Below are 23,001 nucleotides of genomic sequence, written 5' to 3' on the forward strand. Positions count from 1 at the left end.
CAGCTCAAGTCTTGCTCTTACCATTCTGGAATCAACCCCAGTGCATTCTGAGTGCACCAAGGTGGTTGTGATGTCTTTGGCTTCGAGCAAATCCTCTTTTACTGCAGCAGCTCGTTATTGGTTCTTTGGCTGACATGAACGCTGAACTTCAGTTGTCTTCCAGTTGTCAGACTGTCTCTTCAGAGCAAACCTGGTGCTGGAGCTCTGCTCTCTGCTCTGCTTCCAGCACCACCAGCAAAACACTTAATTTTTGTTTGTTTATTTTAAATCGGAACCAAGGCACCTTTGTTGCACCTGCAGTGCAGTTATAGCTGCGATGATCTGCAGAAATCAGACCAAGTTAGCTCAGCTGAGATGACAGGGAAGAATAAACAAGTTTCCAGGTACCTCTGAAGAAGGGCTTATGTGCTTGGAAGCCAGGGCTTTTTTCCCAACTGCTTCAACCTTTCTTCAAATATGTTGTCCCTCTGTAAAAACCTGGCCCAGCTTGTAATGGTATGACTATATATAATGGTTCTGAGCATAAGTAAGTAGGAACATGCTCATCTCTGCAAGGAGATGGAAAATCCCAGTCACTTTGGGTCCTTTCAGTAATTATCAAGATTCTAGTCCCCGAGTCCAGGCTAAATCTGGCACTGGTAATTAAATCAGTTCAAATGCCACTGCTGATGTAAACCAATATGCTGCCTTCCCTATTTATATCACCTGCAAACAGGGCCTGGCTAAGGTTTCTTTAGCAATTTCAGTTTGACACAACATTTTTCTTCGCGTCTGTCTCTGAACTGTTGAATACCATGGAGGAGCCACACCGCCTTCCACACTGGGTTGTGTTTCAGTGCTGTCAGGAAAGCAGCCCTTCCAAGGAAGACCTGTTCCACTAGTAAATTTGGGCAGGAGGACCTTTGTACCAGCTCAGATCAGATCCCAAGAACAGGAGTTTCACATTTGTAAATGAGTTTTCATTTGCATAACCCTTGGGGGATCGTTCATGATCAGTTATTCCTGAGCTGCAGCTGATATTATTTGTTATTTCTAAATTGAAGCTCCTATGTTAATTTGTTGGCAGATTCTGTCTGATGTGATAATTGTTCTGTTAGGTTGGATTAGTGAAGCACCTCTAGAATCTGCAGAAGGGCTCCAAAGAAAGGCAAGGCAGTGCCCATCATACCATAGAGTTTGTTAGAGTCACAAATGCCTTGGTGTTTTAAAATATGACGTGGGATCAAATTCTATAGTCCTTGGCCTAACAAAACTCTTGGTGTAACATGGTTTGTAACTGCTGGAGATGTGAAATCTGAGCTCAGTGAAACCTCAGGGGAGCAGTGAGGTGCAGGCTGGTGCAAAGTGTGTGTTCATACCAGCACAACAACTTGTGCAGATGGATTCCAGTGAATAGATGTTCTGCACGGAAGCCCTGTCTATGAACTTAGGAGATAATTAGAAACTCTCAGCAAGCAAATGCAATCATGTAGACCTAAAAATGCTATGGTCTGGCAATGTCCTTAAAGTCAAGTGATGAACCAACTATCTGTTGGTTGTAGTTGACACCGTGGAGCAATAGGAGCCTCCTTTAATTTTCAGGCTTGCTATTTGTCTGTGCTTATAAATCAGCTAATGCTCCCAAATTATAGGTGTACATTGATGCTGCTATTTGTAACATCATCACACTGTTTATCAAGCACGAGAAAGCCATGGTTTCCTTGAAACCATTGCACACTTTATAAATAGTGCATATTCAGGAAAGTGGGTTGCTTTTTAAACTGGGAAACCAGTCTTGGTAAAAGCACGTTTGTAACAATTGCGCTAGAGCATTCCCAGCAGCATTTGACTTTCTGATTTCTTGCCCTCTTATCAGTCTTGTTTCACCTTATGATTTTTTTATCATTCCTGACTTCAGTGTGTTTAAAAGCAACTGAAACATCTCTTTCTACTTTCCCTAACAGAACCAGGATTGCGTTTGAAGTCAAGCTGCAGAAAACCAGCCGATCAACAGATTTCCGAGTCCCTCAATCAATATGCACCATGTTTAATGTCATGGTGGATGCCAAAGCTCAGTCGACAAAGCTTTGCAGTATGGAAATGGGCCAAGAGGTAAAAATGCAGGTTCTTCCTCTCACAGCTTTTAAAGGCAATGTCATGAAATTTCCTATCTCCTGTTGTGTTAGTTTCAGAGACATTCTATCAGTTGTGGATTTAGCCTTCCATATAGCTTGTGCAGATGAATATGCAGGGAGTTGATATCAAATAAGTCTAATGAATATAAACTTTTGGAATCCCTGTCACTTAGGAGTGGCTTTTCACAAGGACTGTGGTATGCATAAGGTATTTCTTAAGCTTGGTTGATGCATGATGACCATATGTATTGAGTCATTAACTGCACCTTGGAGCCAGGTGTTGGCAATGCACTTTCTGTATATGACTATTTTCTGTAGACAAGCATAAGGAAGACAGAAGTGCCAAGTTGTTGCTGTGATGCTTGTAAGGAGAAAAAAAACAAACAAACCACAAAACAAAAACAAAAAAACAAAACCCCATCAAAATGGATAACTTGCAAAAGTAGATTGAAATTCCAGCTGCTGTGACTTCATTAAGCATTGGCTGTAATCAGCACACTTGAAGATCCTAGATATCCAGGTTCTTAATGGCACAAACCTGCTTTAATGAATTGCTGATACTTTTTTTCTTCTGAAGCCATAGCTGCAGGTTGAAGTTCATTGATCTATGAATTAAAAAGACATGGTAAATTTGACTATATTAAATGCATTGAAATGATTGTTTTGCTACGGTGGCTTCAAGCCAAATTAAATATTCATATACCAGTCTAGAATAAATTCACAAATGCTTTTTGACTCTCCTATCCTGCTGCTTGTCAGCATTTCCTAGATAAGCCCTTTTGCTACAACTTTCCATGGTCAGATGTTGCACTGAATCATTGCAAGTTGTTTGGGTTTTGTTGGGTTTTTTTTAGTTGTTTACCTCACTCTCTTCCTCTGAGAGGACTTGCTCCAAAGGCCACTGGATGCATCAGGGATCCATGCCCTGATATCAGTGGGGTTTGGATGAGATCCAGCTGTTCTTTTTGTTTTTATTATACATGTTTCAGTTAAGATATTTTATTTGGGGCAGTCACTTGGCAAGAGAGGTTTCATACTGCTCATCATCAGGTTCTTCCCTTGTGCTCCAGGTCACCAGAGGCAGATCTTGAGTGGGCTTTTGCTGTCCAAGCCTGGACATGACCTTCTCTACCGTTTTCTGTTCTTTATTCATACCCATTTAACTCCTCAAATCTCTCAGCCTGCAGCTGCTGCAGCATCAGCCCTGACAATGCCCTGTCAGTTGGGAAGGGCCATGATCGTGGTGCTCCCCAATGCAAACCAGGATCAAACCCCATTGTACTAGCTGTCCCTGGGGATGGGGATGTTTTGGAGATCAAGCAGATTCCAATATCATGACAGAGAAAGCTCATTGCATTCATAAAGCTATCAGGTTAAGTATTCAGATGGCACAACGCTGATAACATCAACAGTGTCTGAATATGGTGTGACCAGGTGCACACTGCATCTTTCCATGCTGACTTGTGATGCTCTGTGCTTGCCACAGTTTCCTCCAAATCTTGAGCATCAATCACAACACACATTCAGCCCAAGTCAAAGTGCAAGTGAGAAGGGAGCAGGCGGCAGCGTGGTCGTTTCTCTGCCAGTCTCAGCTGCAGTGGGGGTTAGCTCTGCAGATCTGCCTGTGCCACTTCAAGAAGGTGTTTGGTACGGCAGCTTGGAGACAGCCTGGCTCCTGTGGCAAGCAGCCGTTGCCAGGGCATGAGGTTTTAACAGATAGCTGAACGAGTAGACCTGTAATGCAGATGTAAATTATCAGTGCATAAGTTACTGTTTAGGGCTGCAGAATTTTATACACCCTCCCTTTTTCTTTTCTTCCTTTTAATGAGTGCTCCTGCCTCCCCCTCCATTCACTCATGCCACTCCATATTTCATCTACCTTCATCTTCTCCTCTTGAAGCTGTCTAAACCTGTGTGCTGAGATGATCCCGCTGGAAGGGAAATCTTCAGATATAGATCTGTTGCTACAGCCCATGAGGGGATGACAAAACCACCCTACCTCTTGCAGTCCCTGGAGGAAATGATGAGACAGTCATATTGCAGAGGAATAAGAAGACAAGTTTCAAGCTTGTATCTTCCTCCATAATTCTGGGAGCTGGGTCTGTGCATTGCTTGAGTCCCTGTCCCCCTGCCCGTGTGTGTAGCAGCCACGTGGGTCTGCCAGGGCCACCTGCAGTCCCGCTGGGGAGGGATAGACAGGGAGGAAGGGACAGACAGAACTCACTGATGGGACCTTCCATCAGTGCCACAGCTGCCATGCGTCTCCTGAAATACGTGGTGCCTTTGCAGACAGTTCAAAGGGCTCACATTGCCCACCACAGTGTTCAGGTAGGGGTGTTTGCCCAGACCTAGCTGAAGACATTTTTATTGGAACCAAACCACTGATTTTTTTGCTGGTGCAAGCTGTATGTAGGCAGAGACTCAACACGTTATTTGACCTCACTGCCACAGTTTCCCTCCCACCCTAAAGGTCTTCCCTTTAAGACTACCTTCAGTTACACTCACTTTAACAGACACTTGAATGCATTTTGCAAGCATTCCCCAGTGAAACAAACACCCATCATTTCATTTCCATTTCCTTGTCTCTAAAGGCAGCTGTTAAAACATTTGGTAAACATACTTTACCATCTTAAATATTTATTTTTCCTCTGAATTTTTAATACATCTAAGGGGATAAATGTATGTATTAAATGTTTCTCAGTTGGTCTAGTATGTTTCTATTTAATATCTAAGGTCAGATGGTCCTTAGAGAAATACAACGTACACACAATCTGTTCCATGACAAGGCAAGAGACTCATCACATAAAGTCAAGTTGAATCATTGTAGTGCACTGATTATGGATTGTAATAATTGAGCTAATAGAAAGCTGCGACAAACCCCATGGAAAGCAGGGGCTATGCTGGCTAAAGCAAACCAGCTATGTGATCTTTAACCTCGGGCATTTCCATAGGGAATCTGGAAGGAGCTGTTGGAAAGGCTGGCTTCGGTGCCAGGTGGCTGTGAAAGCAGCACCCAGCATCTGTTTTCCCAACCGCCACCTTCTCTGACCCCGTTCTGGCCAAGGCTGATCTTCCTGAGGTGGAGCTGGGGCTGTGGCACAGGCAGTGCAGGGTGCACATTGCTCTGGCTGCCTGCAGCAGGACCCACAGCCTCACAGGCCCGGTTCTACATGGTCACTGGCCCTGGCTCCAAGTCTGCCCCAGGGATTGCAGCTGCTATGGGAATGAGGCACCAGAGTCCTGCGACACCGCCTTGGTGTGTGCACAGGGTCCTCTCCTGCTCTCCAAGCTGCAGTTTTATTCCATCAGGGCTCTTAATTTGCTTTTCAAACAAGCTTTTAAGTGAAAAGGCACCACTCAGTGCATTCCAGTGTGTTGTTTTGCATGTAGCCAGCCATTTTTGAGTTAAAACTCATGACTTAATGAAAGCAGTTAGCTAAATTCTTGGTTGTGAGGTCTTACACACATGCAGAAAATGCAATTGCAGAGGGAAAATGTAGTGGAGAAGACACCCCCAGTATATGCTTCTTCATCTCCCTTAGGAAGTCCTGGCTGTGTGTGCCAAGGACATCAGCAGCTCCTACCCATACCCAGCTGTTACAGGTCTCCATCACCCTGCAGCTACATCTACAGCTGTGCTGGGAACTGTCAGTTCCATCCTGGGAGCTTACAAAGGTTAACTCTGCATTAAAAAGATTAATCATAACTAGATCCCATAAGGCACTCCTATATGTTTTGACCTGCAAGGCAGGACATGGAAGTGGGAACTGCAAATGCAAATACCTCTTTTCAGTGTGTGTTTGTTCCTCTGGGTGGGCCAGCAGATCACAGCCTGTGGCATGGTGGTGCCAGCCTGTCCTCCAGCCTGGGTGAGGCTCTGAGTGGCTCCATCCAGGACTTCGGCTGCGACGTGCTGCACCATGTACCCTGCCCTGCCTGTCCTGTCCTGCCCTGCAGCCAGGCTCACCCTGCCAGTGTGTCCGTCCCTGGTGAAGGGTGTGCCCCAGTGCTGAACCCAGCCTCTCACCAACCACCTGCCTTCCTCTGCAGAGTGACATAAAGCCATGAGACTGGCAGCAGTTAAGAGCAATCCAGTTCCTTCCCCCCTTTTTACTGCAGGTTCTACAGGTAGCAATCTCTGATATTTCAGTGAAAGGAGGTTTTGATCACATTTCATTTTCCATCGCTTATTGTTTCTGTGCATGCCGCTGCTGTTCTCATATGTCCCTTTTTTTAAAAGATTTTGGTTTATTTATTGTTTATCTTCATATGTTCTTTTTCCTGTCTTTTGCACTTTCCTCTTTATTTCTGTCCCAAATCATCTGAAAAGTTTGCTAAAGAGTGGGTAAGTGTGTCCTACTTTTATTTTCTTTTTCCCAAATTTCTGTATTAATATGTTACTGCCATAGAAAAAAAAAATCCCCAGTGTAGAGCAGTTCAGAGACCACCGATCAGACACTGAAACCAACATCTAGCATTTGTAAAGCCCTCGCAGTCTTCCTTCCCAAAGTCTGATTAGTATTTAAAGCAGATTTGTCTCTTTCAATGTGATTTGATGTTAACATTTTAAAACAATATTAATGCCAAGTGGTAATGAATATAGTGACTAGCACCAGTGCTTGAAATGTTTGACTGAAAAATCACATGTTTTGTGTTGGAAAGCAGTCATAATCAGTATTTTCTCAGTCCATTGAAAATAAGAATATACTGTATGTTTTCACTAATTAAATCTTGTATTGGAAACAGGTCTTTTCTAAATTAGTAGAAGACTGTATTTTAGTACCTATTCTAGCCATATTGCAGCTGAATGCATCAGAGCTCCCAAGCTAAGCAAGGTTTGGCATGTGCAGAAATTGGGTGGAAGACTCAGAAACGCTGATGCTGCAGGCACTGGCATTGGTCAGCCGGTTCTGAGCTCGTGCCACAGAATCTGCTAACACCCAGGGCTTGGGGATGCCCTGCTGCTGGCTTTTGCATGGGACATAAAAGACTCCTCTTGGTTTGTTGGGTGTTTTTAAAATCTATCTTAGAGTCACTGAGCAAAGCATTTAATGAATGCTTAAATTGAACCATGTGCCTGCTGAACCCCATGTGTAGCACAGGTTCAAGTGCTTTGCTGTGGTAGATGGGAAGGGTGCAATGTCATTCCTGGTGATTCCACCCACTGCAAGATCCCCTGGAGCAGCAAATCCTCCCCAGTCCCCTTTCCAAGGCTGGGTGGTTTGCAGTGCCCTAGGCAAGGACTGCCCGTTTCCCTCTGGCAGCAGGTGTATCGCATTGTCACGTGTGATCCATGTGCCAGATGACCAGGATAATGCCCAGGGAACTGAAGCAAAAGGACTTCGGGGTCTCGAGGAGCAGTGGGTGCTGGTGCTCACAGGGATGGCAAAGCCTCCCCTCTGACATCTGCTTGTGGCTCCTGGAGGTGTGGGCACACAGAAGAGGGCAGGGTTTGCCCACGCTTCACAAACTGATATAAGAACCTGCTGAATTCAGGGTCTCCCCTATGACTTTAAGCAATCACTGCCCACTATAGTGGAGCACAGGGCAATAAGCTACATAATTCTTTGGTTTACTACAGCATATTGTGGTTTACCAAGGGAAGAGGCTGACAACTGCAGAGCTCCTGCCTGTGATCAATGCTAATATTTTCCTTCCCTTCTCCTTTTATTTTTCTTCAGCACCAGTACCATTCAAAAATAGATGAACTAATTGAGGAAACCGTCAAAGAAATGATAACACTCCTAGTGGCAAAGGTAACCTTCGGCTTCAGGTGAAGTGATTCACTGTTAACATTGCATTTCTAATATGTGTGTTTCCATTAAAATGTAACACATTAAGATGTTGAATTGGCTTCTTGTTTCTCACAGGCAAGATCATACATCTCCCAGTCCTTTCATGGTGACTCTTTGATGATTAGGAATTGCGTGAGATGTAATACTCTGCTAGCAGGATTGCCATACTGGGCCAGAAGTGGTTTTAAGGAATGGGTGTTATGTTAATGGGGTAACACCCCATGGTCAGCACCATTCCATGACACTCAGGGTAGCTGCAGTCAGGGGGTGGCACTGCTAAATGCTGCTGTGTAGATCTTGGGGTGGCAGGCAGAGGTGGTCACCACTCCTACACAGAAGGTTGTGGGGACAAACTCACTCGTTGTGTGCAAGATCACCATATGCTCTTCTAAGAAATTAATTTAGAGGTGACAGTAGTGGGAAATACATTCCAAACTGTCAGGTTTAATTGTTTAGAAATTGTTTTTCATCAGAGTGAGGTCCTGTAGCTCAGCTGTCAGCATTTCCCTTGGGTTGTTGTGTAGGTCTGGTGTGCTGTGCTAACACAGAGGGAAACTGGTACGTAGGGAGAAAGATGGTGGGGTTTGTTTTCCTCTAGTTTCAAACTTTCTGAGAACAAGTCATCCCTATTATACAGTGAAGACCTTTAAACATAATCCACCAACATATGCCAGTTTGATTCTTCTGCAAGAATACCCAGCTAGCTGCATGCTTGACACTGCATACTGGGAGCAAGAGCCACCAGCTTCCCTGCCTGGAGAGGCTGTGCTGGCTTCCCTGCGTTCTGCACCCACTGCCTGTCCACAGCATCGCCCTTGACACCCAGGGGTGATTCCCACACCACATAGCACCCAAAAGGCAATGCTCCTTCCCCCTTATCCCCACTCCCCAGCTCACTCTGCTCAGGGAGAGGTTGTCTGTTCCTTGGGCAACACTGAGAGCTCCACTGGCTGCTTTGAGGCTGATACTGATTTCTATACTCTTGCTCAGTTATTAAAAATAATCACAGTATTTTTTGTCTTCCTAGTTTGTCACCATTTTGGAAGGAGTCTTGGCCAAACTGTCTAGATATGATGAAGGAACTTTGTTTTCTTCGTTCCTGTCATTTACAGTAAGTAGAGATAATATTTTCCTTTCTTTTTTTTTTTCTTTTTTTCTCCTGAGTTGTTATCTCCAGTTCCCCCAGAACTAGAACAGCTACATAATAATTCTTCCATTCTGTAATGGTCGAATACTGTAACCCCCTCAAGATTCATAGGTGTGGTAGCACAGAGTAAAGCCATCTCCAGTCATCATTCAAGTTGTTGGAGTTTATTCTGTTGAGGATGTGTGTGAAGATGTAAAAAAAGAAAAAAAATCGTTGCACTATGTATGCAGTTTCCCTAGCTGAAGAAGTTGCTTCGTTGCCACCTTGTATGATGGGGCGTTCCTCTCGGTATTCCGGCCATAGCAGTGACCATCTTTAATACTGAAAATAAAATAAGGTGGACCTAGGAGTGCCTTTGTGATTGTAAAAGACAACAAGGTGGGGGAAATGCCATTATGCAGCACAAGGTGCCTCCAATGCCACATTTCTCCCTAATGTTACAGAAGCCATCCAAAGCTTGTTCCATTATGTATTTCCTAGAAAGGCACAGGACAAGAAAAACGGCTGTGCAAAACTGGCCTCAGCATCCATCAAGGGTTTAGCAGTCTGAGCTTATTCTTAGGACAAACATAGAGCAGCTGATTTCCAAAGGTTGTCTGAAAATGCATGCCAGGAAGTTCACAAGAATCTCTCTTTGCAAGCATGGCTTCTCTTAGCTCATAGAGGGCTGTACACCTGAATGCATGTGTCTGGGGTTGCTTGAAAAGTTGCATTAACATCTTCACCCACCATCCCTGCTGCCTGCATGTACAGCTTGTCCTGCACTCATCTGTTCACAGAGACAGGGCAGGAGGCAGAAGGTCTCTCCAAACAGGAAAGGCTTTCCAAAATCTCCGTCAGAACCTGTTTTAGCTACTTGCAGTTTTCTGTTGTTTGCTACTCATGGGCCGTTTTTGTTGAGTCTGAGGCAGTCTTGTAGGATCTGTTTGGTAGTAGGCATTGATGTAGGAAGGCTTCCCAACAGCAGCAAGAAACTGCTCAAGGCAGCTGTGTGCATAGCAAGTCTGGCAGCTCATCTGAACCACCCTGAGGTTCAAAGTAAGCATACTGACTTTCATGTGTGCTGGAGGCACTTTGTTCTTCAGAAAAAGGAGGGGAATGGAGGGTGTCCCTACCACTGCCCCGCAGTGCAGCTCTTCTGCCAGAATAACCCCTGGATTGTTACATCCCTGACTGTGCCCATCCTAACTCAAGTTGGTGCACGGTGTGGATTGGGCTGGGTGCCTTTCCACATTTCAGTGCTGTGGAGGGTTAGGAGATGCTCGCGTGCCAGCAGCAGAGGATGTGGAGGCGGCAGCTTTCCAGGCATCGGAAGTACCAGCATCAGCTTGTGTAGACAGTATAATGTGCAGCCCTTTCTTCTCTGTGAATCCAAGCTGTTCCTCAGCTGATGCTGCGCCGTCCTCCCTGCATCTTACTGATGGGTGCTGCTCCCTTCAATTGCTGAGCAAACCCCTTGGCCATGCCTGGGCTCTGAGGATGTGGCATACTAGGTACACCAGTTTCAGGCATTCTCACTCTGCTGCTCTTCAGAGAGTCAACCAGACCACTGGCAGCAAAACAGCCTGCCCTGCAGGCTTTGAACCTGCCCCTACAGGTTCAGTTTCCTGAGTTTCCATCTGGAAAGGGATGGACATCCGAATAGTTAAGTGTGCATGGTGTGTGTCTGTCCCCAGAAACGTGCTGGGCCCTTGCTCCCATCAAGGAGTCTAGGTACACTTCAGGGGAGCAAGATTGCTCCTTTTTGAGCAAGGGACATCTCTCTCTTGGGCCTGCTTGTTTGCTGGGAGCCACTGCCCAGCACCATCCACAAGAGGAGGCTGAGGAATAGCCCTGACCCCTTTTGCACAGGGCTTAGAAAGTCTCCCTTGCCTGCAGTAGTAATGTGGTTTGCTGTGTTTAGTCTTTGGAATGATAAATAGAGAAACTCTCTCTCGTTACAGCATGCTTGCACCACCTCCCACGTTTTCTCTGTCTGAACAAATACAACAAAGTGTGATGGTCCAAGCCGCTGAGCTCTAGAAAGCATTAGTCTCCCACCCCCTTCCGCCGGCGTCTTTCAGTGCGCATTTTCTAGGCGCTCAGCAAGTGACATGTAATTGGGGGTCTTGTGACAGACAGTTTTATCACCTAGTGGGATATCCTCATTTCCAATTCTTGCCTCGAAATTCAAGATAAAATTAATGCATCTGTTGTCCTAATAAATTCTCACTAGCCACTTCTCCTTGCAGAGGACTTTGAGAGGAAAACACTCTTCTAAATTTGGCCAGACTGTATTTTGTTTTCTGTTTGCTGCCACATTTAAGTGCATCGCGGCGGCAGCAGCCCAGGCCTTGGCTGGACATCTGCATGTGCAGATCCAGTGAGTCACAGAGTGACAGCTGCTAAAATTCCTTTTAATCTGGATGGCCTCCATAGGTGGAGAGTTACACCTACAGTAATTAAAACTGAAGACCTCTGTGTTACCTGAGGGAGGCAGAATTAAAAGATCTTATTTTTGTTCTGTGCACAATTTGTATGGTAAACTGAGACATTTCATGGCAAAGCCACATACTTTGTGAAAAACGGCAGCCTAGCAAAAATCACACAACATCCGGCAGTTTGGAAATTTCTCTAAATGTAGCCAAATCTGAGTTCAAAGAAAAACAAGTAATTATTCTGGTGAAAGGGGAGTGGGCAGGAGAAGCAGCTCATTTTTTTGTGGGTGTAGGGGGGTGATCACCGGAAGCCAACTGAGTTATTCTTGTCGCCTCTTGGCTTTGAGAAGAAGGTAGTTTGAGATGGTGATGCTAAGCCAGACCTAAAAGAACTAAATCCACGCTCAGCTCACAGGTTTCCTGAGGTGCCACTGCAGTACTTCATGCCCTGTGGGTATTTGAAGGTGCGTGGCATGTTGCAGCCCTGAGTGTTGACCCCAGCTTGAATTCTGTGGGCTGCCAAGCTGCAGCGTTTTCCAAGCTTTCCTCTGGTTGCTTAGCTAGCTGCTCAGAAAAGGAGGTGGTTTGGAGCTAGCTTGGGCAGCCCTGCCTGCGGCTGCTCCACACCGGCATGGGTGTGCCGTGACTGCCTGCTCCTCCGGAGCCGCAGCCATTGGCTGGCCTCCAGCTGCCTTCACGCATGGAGGCTGGGGCTCCTCCACTCCCGTTCAGCAGGAGCAGGGGATAGCACTTTGATACCTCCCAAGAAAGTTGTGAGGATAAATGCAGTGAAAGGGCAAGGTGTCCAGACGGATGGAAACATGGATACCTGCAGAAGAGAGGAGCATTTGCTCTTTCCTGGGAGAAAGGGCTCGGCACTGATTTTGCCACCTCCTTCCTAAAGTCATGTGCTGGGACATGCCCTGTCCCCTCCGTCCCTTCCAACAGCCAGACCCTGGGTCGAATGGCAGTGGCAGGCGCTCGGTGCCCTATTCCTGCCCTTCCCTCTGTTCTTGCCCCCCAGCTTGGCAGCCGGGGCGCTGCCAACACTTGCAGCGTTCACCTCGGCAATTACCACCAGTCTGGTCTTTTGTATCGCCTCATTGTGCTTAATTATGCACCCCCCACACACACCATATGAGTGCTTCCACCCACTCTCACATTCTGTCTCACACATACATTCATTCTCTCATTCGGGACACATAATTTATTCATCCCAAGATGCAACTGTGTGCGTGTTATATTTAGGCTGTTTTAATGGTAGCTTTAGAAATATTTAAAAGCAGGTGAGCTTTTACACCCAAACAAAGATGGCCGGCAACACTTACCCTAATTAAAAGCAGAAGTGTTGTAGAAAATCCCAGCCATGCTCTTTCTAGACACAGTACCTTATGCTACAGTGGGAAAAAAGGTCTCTCTGGCCAGCTGGGCACTGCTCAGTTGGAAAAGTTGGCCCTGACATTTGGGGCCACCCCACCTTCTGTGCCAGGCAATGTGCACCCTACTGCATGGCAAACAGGAGACAAGTTGGGGTCTTTTAGCCCCCACTGGCTCGTGAGGACATTGCAGAGTGCAGGGTCTACCCTCTGATACCCTCCCCCAGATAACATATTTTTAAAAGGGTGGAGAATCACAGGAAACTAATGTTGCTCTTCAGAGCCTAGGAAGCAGAAAAGCTTTGGGGTGCTTCTCTGTTGTATGGTTTAGGTACACTGCCCCAACACAGTCTGAGAGTTCCTGCCAGCATCAAGGCCAGCAAAAATGGGGAAAATGATGTCCCAGGCAAAGTCAGGGGAAGCACCCTGCATGTGGAACTATGGGCAGGGGACAAAAGTAGGGTCCTCAAAGCACTTTCCAGTGGCCACTCTGGTGCCATCCCTGCTGTACCATTGTGCCCATGCTGCCAGGGAAGCTCCCATGATCCCCAGGATGCAAGTCCCAACAGGAGATATGCATGTTGCCTTCAGAGACACGTGGCATCAGGTGGGAAATGAGGCCTCCAAAGAAAATAATGATGTCTACTTATGAACCCCGTCTTCCCCCGCTCGCTGAAGTAGAAGAGGGAGAAGCACAACTCCCACACTATCATCTGTTGCTATTAGAGCTTTAGCAGCAGTAAAGTTACCTCTCATAAAAAGAAAACAATAACAACAACAAAAATACCTCCCTTGTCTATTCTTTTAGACAGGAAACATAGTTTTTATCACCCTTTTCCCCCACAGTCATCATTATGTCATTCCTAGTCTCTGCTAGAGAAGCTCTTACATGTGTTTAAAGAAAAAGCAAAGACCTGAAAACATGCTGATGGTGTAAACTCAACTCTTGTTCCTTTTACAGGTGAAGGCTGCTTCCAAATACGTGGATGTACCCGTAAGCACAATTTACACAACTTCTGTCATAGTAATTTGCATCGTGCTTTGGTTCATGGCGTGTGTAGCAACCCACATAGTGCATTAACAGCCAAGACTGAGCCATGGGCCTTCACACTTCTAACATTTGAACTGGAAGGAATATCTCCATGATGTTAATAATGAGCAGTTACCCTCTTAAGGAGACCTACAAGGCTGTTTAGGCAATAATTTGCAGATGGTGTCAAAAAGGTACCATATTTATGCAATTGGCTTGAATCACATTAAAAAAAAAAAAAAAAAAAAAAGCAGTGCATTCTGTTAATTCTCATTTGGACTTGTACAAATAGAGTATAATTTCCAAACAAAAAGGTCCAGACATGTTAGAACTGAGCCAACACACATCTAACACATTAACTAATCTATTTTATTTTTGTTCTTCTAATTGTTGGTTTATTTTACTCTTTCAGAAAATGACTTTTTTATTACTTTGAGGAAATGGTGATAAGCTAGCAACATGTGTTTGCAAAATTTGTTAATGAAAATAATTTTTTCCCCATTTTTCTGTAATTGGTATAGGAAAACTGTACATCGTCTCCTCTAATTAGACCTTGATTCATAAGGAAAAGAGCCCTTAACATTCTCAGACAGAGCACTTAACTTGCCAGAAATTTACATTTAAATCGAGTTGAAGTGTAGTATATGAGTGTTGGCTGGAATAAGGGGTTACTGTAGCATTTACAGGCAGAGAGATCCTGAGCAATTACAAATGAAAGGAAAAAAAAAAAGTAGATCTTAATGTACCACACCAAATCCTGCATTGAGTTAGATTGGGCACTGTAAATCCAGAATAACTCCACTGAGTTTGGTGGGCTGTGTCTATAATGGATGTATGTGCATTTAACACGGGTGCGATTGCTCTTCATGCTCTCACTTGAGAATGTGATAAATTCAACAGGCATCGTGGACCTCATCATCCGTGCTCAGGGTTTCCATCTCTTTGGCCTAAAAGAAATGTTTCCTTCCAAAGTGCTATATCTTTAGCCCAGCACGGGGAAGACAAACTCTTGAACACTTGCTTGGTTTAAAATGTCCCAGTGCAGAGATTGGCATTCTGTTGTCTTGGAGTAATAGAAAAAAAAAGAAAAAAAAAAGATAATGAAAGCCTTAGAAAGAGGGGCTCAAAATTCATTTCTAGCCCTAGAAAATGTGGAGATCCTTCAGCTGAAATTCCTAGTTATTTGAGTGCATCTTAAATATTTAGTCATCAGGAATTTGAGCACAGAACAGTTATTTTAAGTAGCTTTAGGGCAAAGTGTGGCTTTTTCTGAGGCCTCTACATTCTTGGAAAGTAACATATCCCCAGGGAAGCAGCCTCAGTAAAATAGTCAAATTCTGTATAACCATTTGAAGCTTTTCCAAAAGCATTGCACTCAAGATCCTCCTGGGAGGTCCACAGTATTGTGGCCATCCAGGAGGAGCAAGACTTTGCTCCCATGCTTGGAGCCAGTTGGACACTCCAATTCTTTGTATGAATCAGAGCACAGATAATTCATCTACATTATTTATTGATTGTTTCTCCACCTTCCCCTGGAGGTAAGGCCACATTGCAACAGTTCCCTTGACAGCCCCAAATTTTTTTATGAAATCAACCACCAGCGCCACACAACTCCCAGAAGCGTGCAGGACGATTCCCCATGATCCCTGAGTCACTGCCCTTTCTGAAAGAAGGAAGAAAAACCTTCTTGACCAGAGGGCAGAGGGGAAATTCTGATTTTGAACAGAAACCTCTCAGTTAAATCTAATTCTGCAAACGCTGTTGCAATTGTCTGGGTACAAACCAATCCATTTCATGCCACCTTGAAATGGGCACAATCGGCGTGCTGAAAATTGCTTGAAAGTGTAACACTTGACTACTGCCACATTTGTGTTGTCCTCATTGTTTTTCAAATTAATACCTTGTCATTGTTACAGTAGGTGTTAAGAAATGTTACTGGCTTCCCAAGGGCCAAGCACTGGCCCTTTGCTTGATAATTGTTTGCTTTGTATTAAAAAACTCCCTTCCTACTGCTTTCCAAACTGTCCTCATTTTCACCCTGGAAATTACACAGATGTGTTAACTAACTTCAATTTGCAGTGGCTGACAATCGTATCTTGCAGAGAAATGATACTCTGTGATCTGAGGTAAATCACAGTAATGGAAACTAATGACACTAGTTATTAACAAACTTACAGCGTGCAATGGAAATTTAAGATTTTGTGGCAGGTCTTGTAATGACTCTTGTTACAGTATTTTAATGGCTTTCCTTTGAGGTAAGTTTGATTCCAACATATCAAGCAATGTGAACTCAAACAGGATTTTTTTATTTTTTAAGTATTTTTTTGTCTATCTGTTTCAGTTCCCATTTTCTTTAAAGAAATGCTGTTGCCCCCAGATTCTTGCACAATTCTAAGTTATGTTCTGCAGAGGGCCATAGAGATGTGAGAGCACAGGAGAGATTCCTGCTGTTTACAGCAGCTTAAACATACACATAGACATAAATTCCCAGACTTACCATTTACCCAATTTATTCTTAAGAGCAGAAATAAATTTGACCTGAAGTCAGGGGTCTAAATAGAAAAAGAAAGGTGATTTTGAGATGCCTCCTACAACAACAGCTGCTTGCTACACACCTCTCACGCTAGAAGAACCAAGAGCCCAGTTTGAGGGTTCTGAAGGTGTCTGCCTTCGGAAAGGTTTCTACCTTCAGAAAGAAGAGGGCTTGCATAGAGAAGATGACCCAAGAAAACAACAAATCCCCATCCCAGCTTGACTTATTAGGTCAACAGCACCAAAGGCAGCAAGACAGCTTCTCAGCATTGGTATGTTCAGGAATGGCTTTATTCCTCTGACCAACTGCTCTAGCTGAAAGAAGAGAAAGAACAAGTGTCTTTGCATGGTCTTGCACTGCAGGCAGTACTTTTCTGGGCATGGGACACAAAACAGCAGGACTTGGTATCCATCAGGTAAGAAAAGGGCAAACTGCAGGAGGACAGCAGGAGGTGTGGAGGAAAAGTAAAAGCAGGAGCCAGGCTACACAGAGGAGCTGCTCCCTGTGCCGCCACTCATGTTTCTCTCTCTCTCTCTTCTTCTCTCCCCCATGCAGAAGCCAGGGATGGATGTTGCTGATGCCTATGTGACATTTGTCCGCCACTCTCAGGATGTCCTGCGTGATAAGGTCAATGAGGAGATGTATATAGAAAGGTTATTTGATGTAAGTAAATGCCTTCTCCTCCTTGGACACCAAGCAGGAGAGATCCAAAATGTGACAAAATAAGACAGGAGGATAAGTCACATTTTGAGAAAATTTATCGGTTCTAGCCTTAAAAAATAAATAAATTCTTTCCTTTCTTTCTGACTAAGGCTCGTATCTGCTCTCTGCCTGCTTTAAATCTCTAGTCTACTGTCTTGGTCTGTCTGTGAGTGGATTTGAAGGGAACAGCATCTTCTAAGACAGCCCTTTACTGTGTTTAAGCTTGCAGAAAATCTCTCTGTAACAGAACATCTTGGTCATTGTTCTCACTGCTAAAATTTGATTTTGGCAGATGCGTTTGCTGAGGGCCATCTCTTCTGCACATTTTGCAGCATGCTTCTTTGACAGGCACTCCAAAACTGACAGCAATTAAAGCGTACTAAATTTTAATTTCAAAAGCTGACCAAAACAGAGGTGATTAGGAATGAACTCTCCTATTTCAAGAGGAGCATCTTTTGGTGTTTGACACCAAAGGTAAAGTTGAGATGGGGTCTTCTTGGTGAAGATGGCATGGTAGGAACTGGCCTAGATGCCCAGAGCTATTTTTCTGTTGCATAAGACAAATTCATCGGACTGGAAGAGAACAGTGACCTGTGATGCCTGTTTGTTTTGGATTTTGATGCATGTTAACTGATATCTCTGTTTCTGTTGCTCTTGTTGCATTATAGCCTTTCTGTTCTTGTAGCTGTTCTATAGCAAAGGTTTTCTGTTGATGGCCAGCCAATAGCATTAGTGTTTCAGTCTCCTTTAGGATATTTGTCTATATATCGATTTCTGTTTGAAGCAGCTTCTGTTCCTACTTTCCTTCCTTTCATCTCTCAGCAGTGCCATTTCTCAGTCTCTCAGCTCTGGAACTGTAACAACCTTCCTTGCTTCCTTTACTCACTCTTTTGCTTCCTCGGTGTGCAAGGAAAGCTGCTTCTCTTCCCAACCAGCCTCTTCCTCCTCCACTCAATAGCTCTCTTTCTGCGCATTACCTGTCCCTCAGAAACCTCTTCCTCCTTTACAATTCCCACTCTTTCTTTCCTCCGTTCCTTATCGGATTAAAATGGAACTTATCTCTCATGTCAAATGTTTTATCACATTATATCAAGTGGCATGAATTAGAGTCAAATAATCTTACTGTGTACATCTACTAGCATGACCCATATCCACTGAGAATGCCTCATTCATGCACGGAGCACGGCCGTGCCTCCTCTGGGCGCTATGCGTGCTCGCTCTGGGGAGAGTTTGCAGCGCAGAGCACCAGGCACAAATCACCCATCAAGCAGGCACGAGGAGAAAAAACAAAACATAAAACAAAAGACTGTCGCTTCCATCTGCAGCCGGCCTGCGAGTGCATTGCTCGTTTGTGTTGAAATTTATTCCATGAGCAGTTAAATTTCCAGAGCTCATCTGGACTGTTCTTTTCAATGCCCACACTGCCTTTTCCCTCATCCTTTCCCTATGATTCACAGTTGGTGTGTTTGTACCCTTTGGGCCATTATTTCCTATTTTTCAAAAGGCTGTAATTAGCACAAATATTGATTTCAGTTTGATCTGCTCATATTTAGTTTTACCAAGCCATATTTTAAACAAATTAACAGTTGACATGGAAAAAAAAAAAAAGAGAGCAGCTACCTTGGTGGGAAGCAAAAAGTGCAAAACCTTTCTTTCCCTCCCTGCTTTCCTCATGTCTCCCTGGTGCATGCAGAATAAGATAATCAAGAGGGGGGTTTTCACATGGCTCTGCCTGTCCTGCACACCAGCTGCAAATGGGTGCTGCAGTGCATGGGAACTATTCCCATTCCCCACACCTGCTGGGCAATGGTGGAACCTGATGCCACTGCCAATATGTGAGTGTGTACCTGCGAGAGAGGTGAGCTGTGGGGCCCTTGGTTCTCAAGGAAGGAGGGGGAGGGGATGTGCCAAGCCCTAGTCACCCAAGAAGTAGGATGTTTTGAGCAGTTGTGTGTTGTCTTTGCCAGACTGCAGCTGAAGTGAATTGCTGCTGAGGTCAGATCTCAGCACATCTGAGGTGCTGCTGGTGGGTCAGTAGCAGCAAGGTTTAGGAGTATGTGAGGGTTACCTGGACCCAGACCCCATTTAAGCTGGTGCTGTGTGTTCACCTACATTGTGGTAAGGACAGAAGCAAATGTTTAACTCTCTTGTCCTGAGCTCAGCCACAGCCCTGCAGCCCTTTGTCCCACTCACCTCATGCAGTGAAGCACCATGGCCACAGGGTCTTCAAGCTCCTTTGGTCTTTGCACTGATGGTTGTATTTTCAAGGACATTTTAGGTGCTAGTGGCCTTATTAATAAGAAACAGAAGAGGAATAATCAAAAATGGTATTTATGATGATGAATTAGGGTTGGGCCTGATTTTGTTTTCGCTTCCACCAGCACGGCAGAGGAGCAATCCTCTTAGCTGCAGAGTTTCTCCAGGCAATGAGATTATTAACACTTTCGAGGCCAGCTCCTTGACTGGCTTAGAGCAGTGATGCTGGGCTTAGCCAAACCAAAAGCTTTGTCCAGTTGTAGGATGTATATGGTACTACATGCAACAGTGGCAGGTAAACAGCTTAAATCTGCCTGCAGGTAGTTCCTGTGCTCTCAGTGGGGATCACATTAGAGACACTTGAAAGACAGGGACACATCCCCTTTCTATGCAGCCATCAGGAGTGCCAGCACAGAGGTGCATGGTGGAAGGTTGCCTCTTGAATGTTCAGTGAGATTTGCAGCTCCCAGGGCACTCCTAATCCCCAAATTTCTCTGCAGTCCTGCCCAGTGTTTCCATTTATTTCCCCTTTGTTTCCTCCCAGGAACAGAGCCTGCACAGTGTGTTAGGCCATCTCCCAGCAGAAGCTGGGTTAATGCATCTCTGTTAGCATTGGCCATGATTTCTTAGCTCAGAGACCATCTCTCTTCCCTTTCATTGTGTGCCCTGCTTGCACTTCAGAATAGGGCTGTGTTGGTGTTTGTGGAAGATTATTGTAATATTTCTGTGTGGCCTCTGTGGTAATCCTCTTAATTTTCCAAATTAGTCAGGGGGGTTCCCCCTCCCCACCAAAATCAGATTCATCTTAATTTCAAAAATCTATGTTCTTGGGATCATTGAATGAACAGATTGATCATGGAGTTCTGCTGGTAATCAAAACCTAACTAGCTTTTTGGCAGTGCTGTTTACTGCAGAGTAACATGACTTATTTACTTGGCCTGGCTTACTAATTTGATAACATTTAAAGCTAAAACAGTGTAATAAGGCCCGTTGGTAGAGAGCAGTGGTAGCGGAGGAGTTTCAGAAGAGGACTGTAGCACCCACTCCCTGCCATCCTGTGCATGGCTGTGGGTGCTACTTTACACACGATGCAGAATGGTCACAAACTATGAGTAGTGCCTAATAGATAGTAATTTCTTTGTAGTACCTGACAGAAAGTAAAATTTTCTCACTTTTTCCCCAGGAAGGGGGCAGACTTGACTTGTAGAATGTGACTCTTTATAGGAGCAATGAGACAAAGGCAGGCTGTATCTTAAACAAAGTATATCTTTAAACAAGGGAAAATGTCTTCAGAGTGATCTCGAGTCCTCAGACCACTCCTGCAACCTTCAGGTCCCTGGTGGCTTGGGACACAGAATTTTATGGGGTCAGAGTTTATACATCTGCAATTTCACCTGAAGCCAGTGAGAGTTTTACTGGTAAGGGCTCTGCCCTTTAGTGGAAGTTATTTATAGTTGTGTATATCTTTACACACACCCTTAGATACTCACAGTATAGGTTTCAACCCATCACAACATATGTGATCCAGAAAGTCTGTGATTGACTAGTAGTTAGTGTGAATGCCAACCTTTCTTCCTCATAAATTGGTAAACACTGATGTGAAACATAGTGAGAATATCTCCTCCCCAGCCACAGGCGAGTAGCACATACACAAAAGGCTACTCAACATGGAGTGAGCTCCCTGAGATCCTGCGAATTCCAGCATCCTGATGCAGTCCCTAAATAGCGCAGATGGCATTTTTCTCTCTGATGATTAATTCAATATCTTACCAAAAACAAAAACCAAAAACATGCTTTTGATATGAGAGATCAAAACACCAAGAGAAGCTCCTAAGATTGCGAGGACCTAAAAAAAAAGTAATTTATTTTTTTTCCTCCTTGTACTTCTTGAAGACACCAGCCTGAGTAGAAGATAAGGATTAAAACAGATGTGCTTAGTGCTAGTTCATCTGCTTAAATCTAGCAGTCTCTGAGATCAGTGATTAAAAAGCCATCTCTAACTTTGATGAAATCCACTGCAATGGTAATACTGTCTCTGATCGCTTTCTTATGGGCCTCATGTCTGCCTAAACCGGACATAGAAAACATTTCACTGGAGATGATACATGGATTATATGGGTCAATTATACACTTAATCTGCCTTCTGGGGATTAAACGTGCATAGATTGACCCTGCGTATTTGGCTTGTCCTTGGCAGTTATCAGATCAGGAAGGTTGCCTTTACCAAAAAGTCTGGTAAGAACTTAATCACGCAGTGATACAGCCCGCTGAGGTGGCAGCAGTCACCGTGCTTTTGCAGAAGGCAATTTTACCACTTCACTGTCACTGTGTATGTTCGGCTTCCTCGAAGGTCTGTGTCACAGCCGGGATACCAGACGGAGTATTTTCTTCTGAAACAAGAAAGCGAGCAAGCCCGTTCGGCTCTGCAAGACAGGGGCGGTTGTTTCTTTTTGTCTTGACAGCAGGGTGGGATCAATGGGGTCCAGGCAGGCATAGCAGGAGAGCAATGGGGGACATTGGGAGTTTGCTCTGCCCTGCACCGTTCTCAGTGCAGAGGGACAGCATTCCAGGTCCTCTCCGAGCAGCAAAGGAAAAGCCATGGTTCGAGTATTAGAGGAACCAGCACAAGCCAGCTTGTCCTCGGGGAGGCACAAGTCCTTGGCTGGAGTTCTAAGTGCTGGGTCCCGTCCCTCAGGCTCAGCTCAGCTCGGCTGGGTTTTTAGGAAGCCTCAGAGATACATCCCAAGGCTGATGTTGCAGCTGGTGGATTTTTGTTTCCTTTTCCCAGCTGAGAGCCCAGCACGAGTGCTGGGCCTGAGGTCACAGCTCAGGACTGTCCTGGTATTTCCAAAGGTGGCTGTCCTTGCTGGTAACTGGCTCGTGAATATCAGGATACTGAGTAACAAGGATGCAGGGCACTGTACAGGCTCCTGCTTCAGCAAAATGTTTATATAAACTTTCAGGAACCTGACTGAGAACTTCTCACTGGTTTACTGCGGGATCCACAGGCATGTCCTTCAGTGCCTACTGGTTTGGAGCCTCATACCACACCAGAGTAGATGGAAAAAATTTTAAAAAGCAGATGGACAGCTAGGTCAGTTAATTCAGCAAGTCCTCTGCAGGCACTTGGGCATTAGCTTATTCTTAAAATCAAAGCTTTTGCCTTCATTTACCCACTTGAATTTTGGCAGCTCCTTCATGCGTGCTTACAAGATCATGGCATTTCTTCTTAGAGTGTAAGCCTTGCATGGCACAATCAAATGCCAAAAGAAAGCCCTTCTCACCCTCCCTTCTCCTTCCCCTCCTTGAACCCAAAAGCCTGGTCGTGAGTCAGTGGAGCTACTCACTGTGAGTTAGAATTACTCACAGGAGGACGGGTTGCAGGATCAGGGGAAGAACGGATATCAGACTGTGCGCCGGGCTCCCTTCTAATATCTGCTTGGAGCCGCACTCACCGCTTTCACTTAGACAGACAACAACCTGTTTCCCCTCCTACGCAGCTAGACTGCTCATTAGGGCACTAACTCTCTCCCACTCCCATCTTGATGTGGCCTCCACTGAGCTATTTCTTCTGCCTTGTTTTTTGCCTTTTTTTTTTCTTCTTCTTTCCCTTCTCTCCCCCTTCCTGGGT

The 23,001-nt window shown here is 44.9% G+C and overlaps 1 protein-coding gene across 3 annotated transcripts in view; it reads left to right on the forward strand.

Annotated features, from left to right (window-relative positions):
• Window positions 1–23,001, forward strand: part of CADPS (calcium dependent secretion activator) — a 218,687-nt gene that overhangs the window by 180,615 nt on the left and 15,071 nt on the right. For all 3 annotated transcript variants that reach the window (XM_054387509.1, XM_054387508.1, XM_054387510.1), the window contains 5 exons: window positions 1,944–2,091; window positions 7,796–7,870; window positions 8,937–9,020; window positions 13,811–13,843; window positions 16,968–17,075. In XM_054387509.1, the coding sequence (XP_054243484.1) occupies window positions 1,944–2,091; window positions 7,796–7,870; window positions 8,937–9,020; window positions 13,811–13,843; window positions 16,968–17,075 (448 nt within the window). The remainder of the gene's footprint in view (window positions 1–1,943; window positions 2,092–7,795; window positions 7,871–8,936; window positions 9,021–13,810; window positions 13,844–16,967; window positions 17,076–23,001) is intronic.

Source organism: Indicator indicator, chromosome 15 (genome assembly GCF_027791375.1).
Source record: "Indicator indicator isolate 239-I01 chromosome 15, UM_Iind_1.1, whole genome shotgun sequence".
In the NCBI taxonomy this organism is placed as follows: domain Eukaryota; kingdom Metazoa; phylum Chordata; class Aves; order Piciformes; family Indicatoridae; genus Indicator; species Indicator indicator.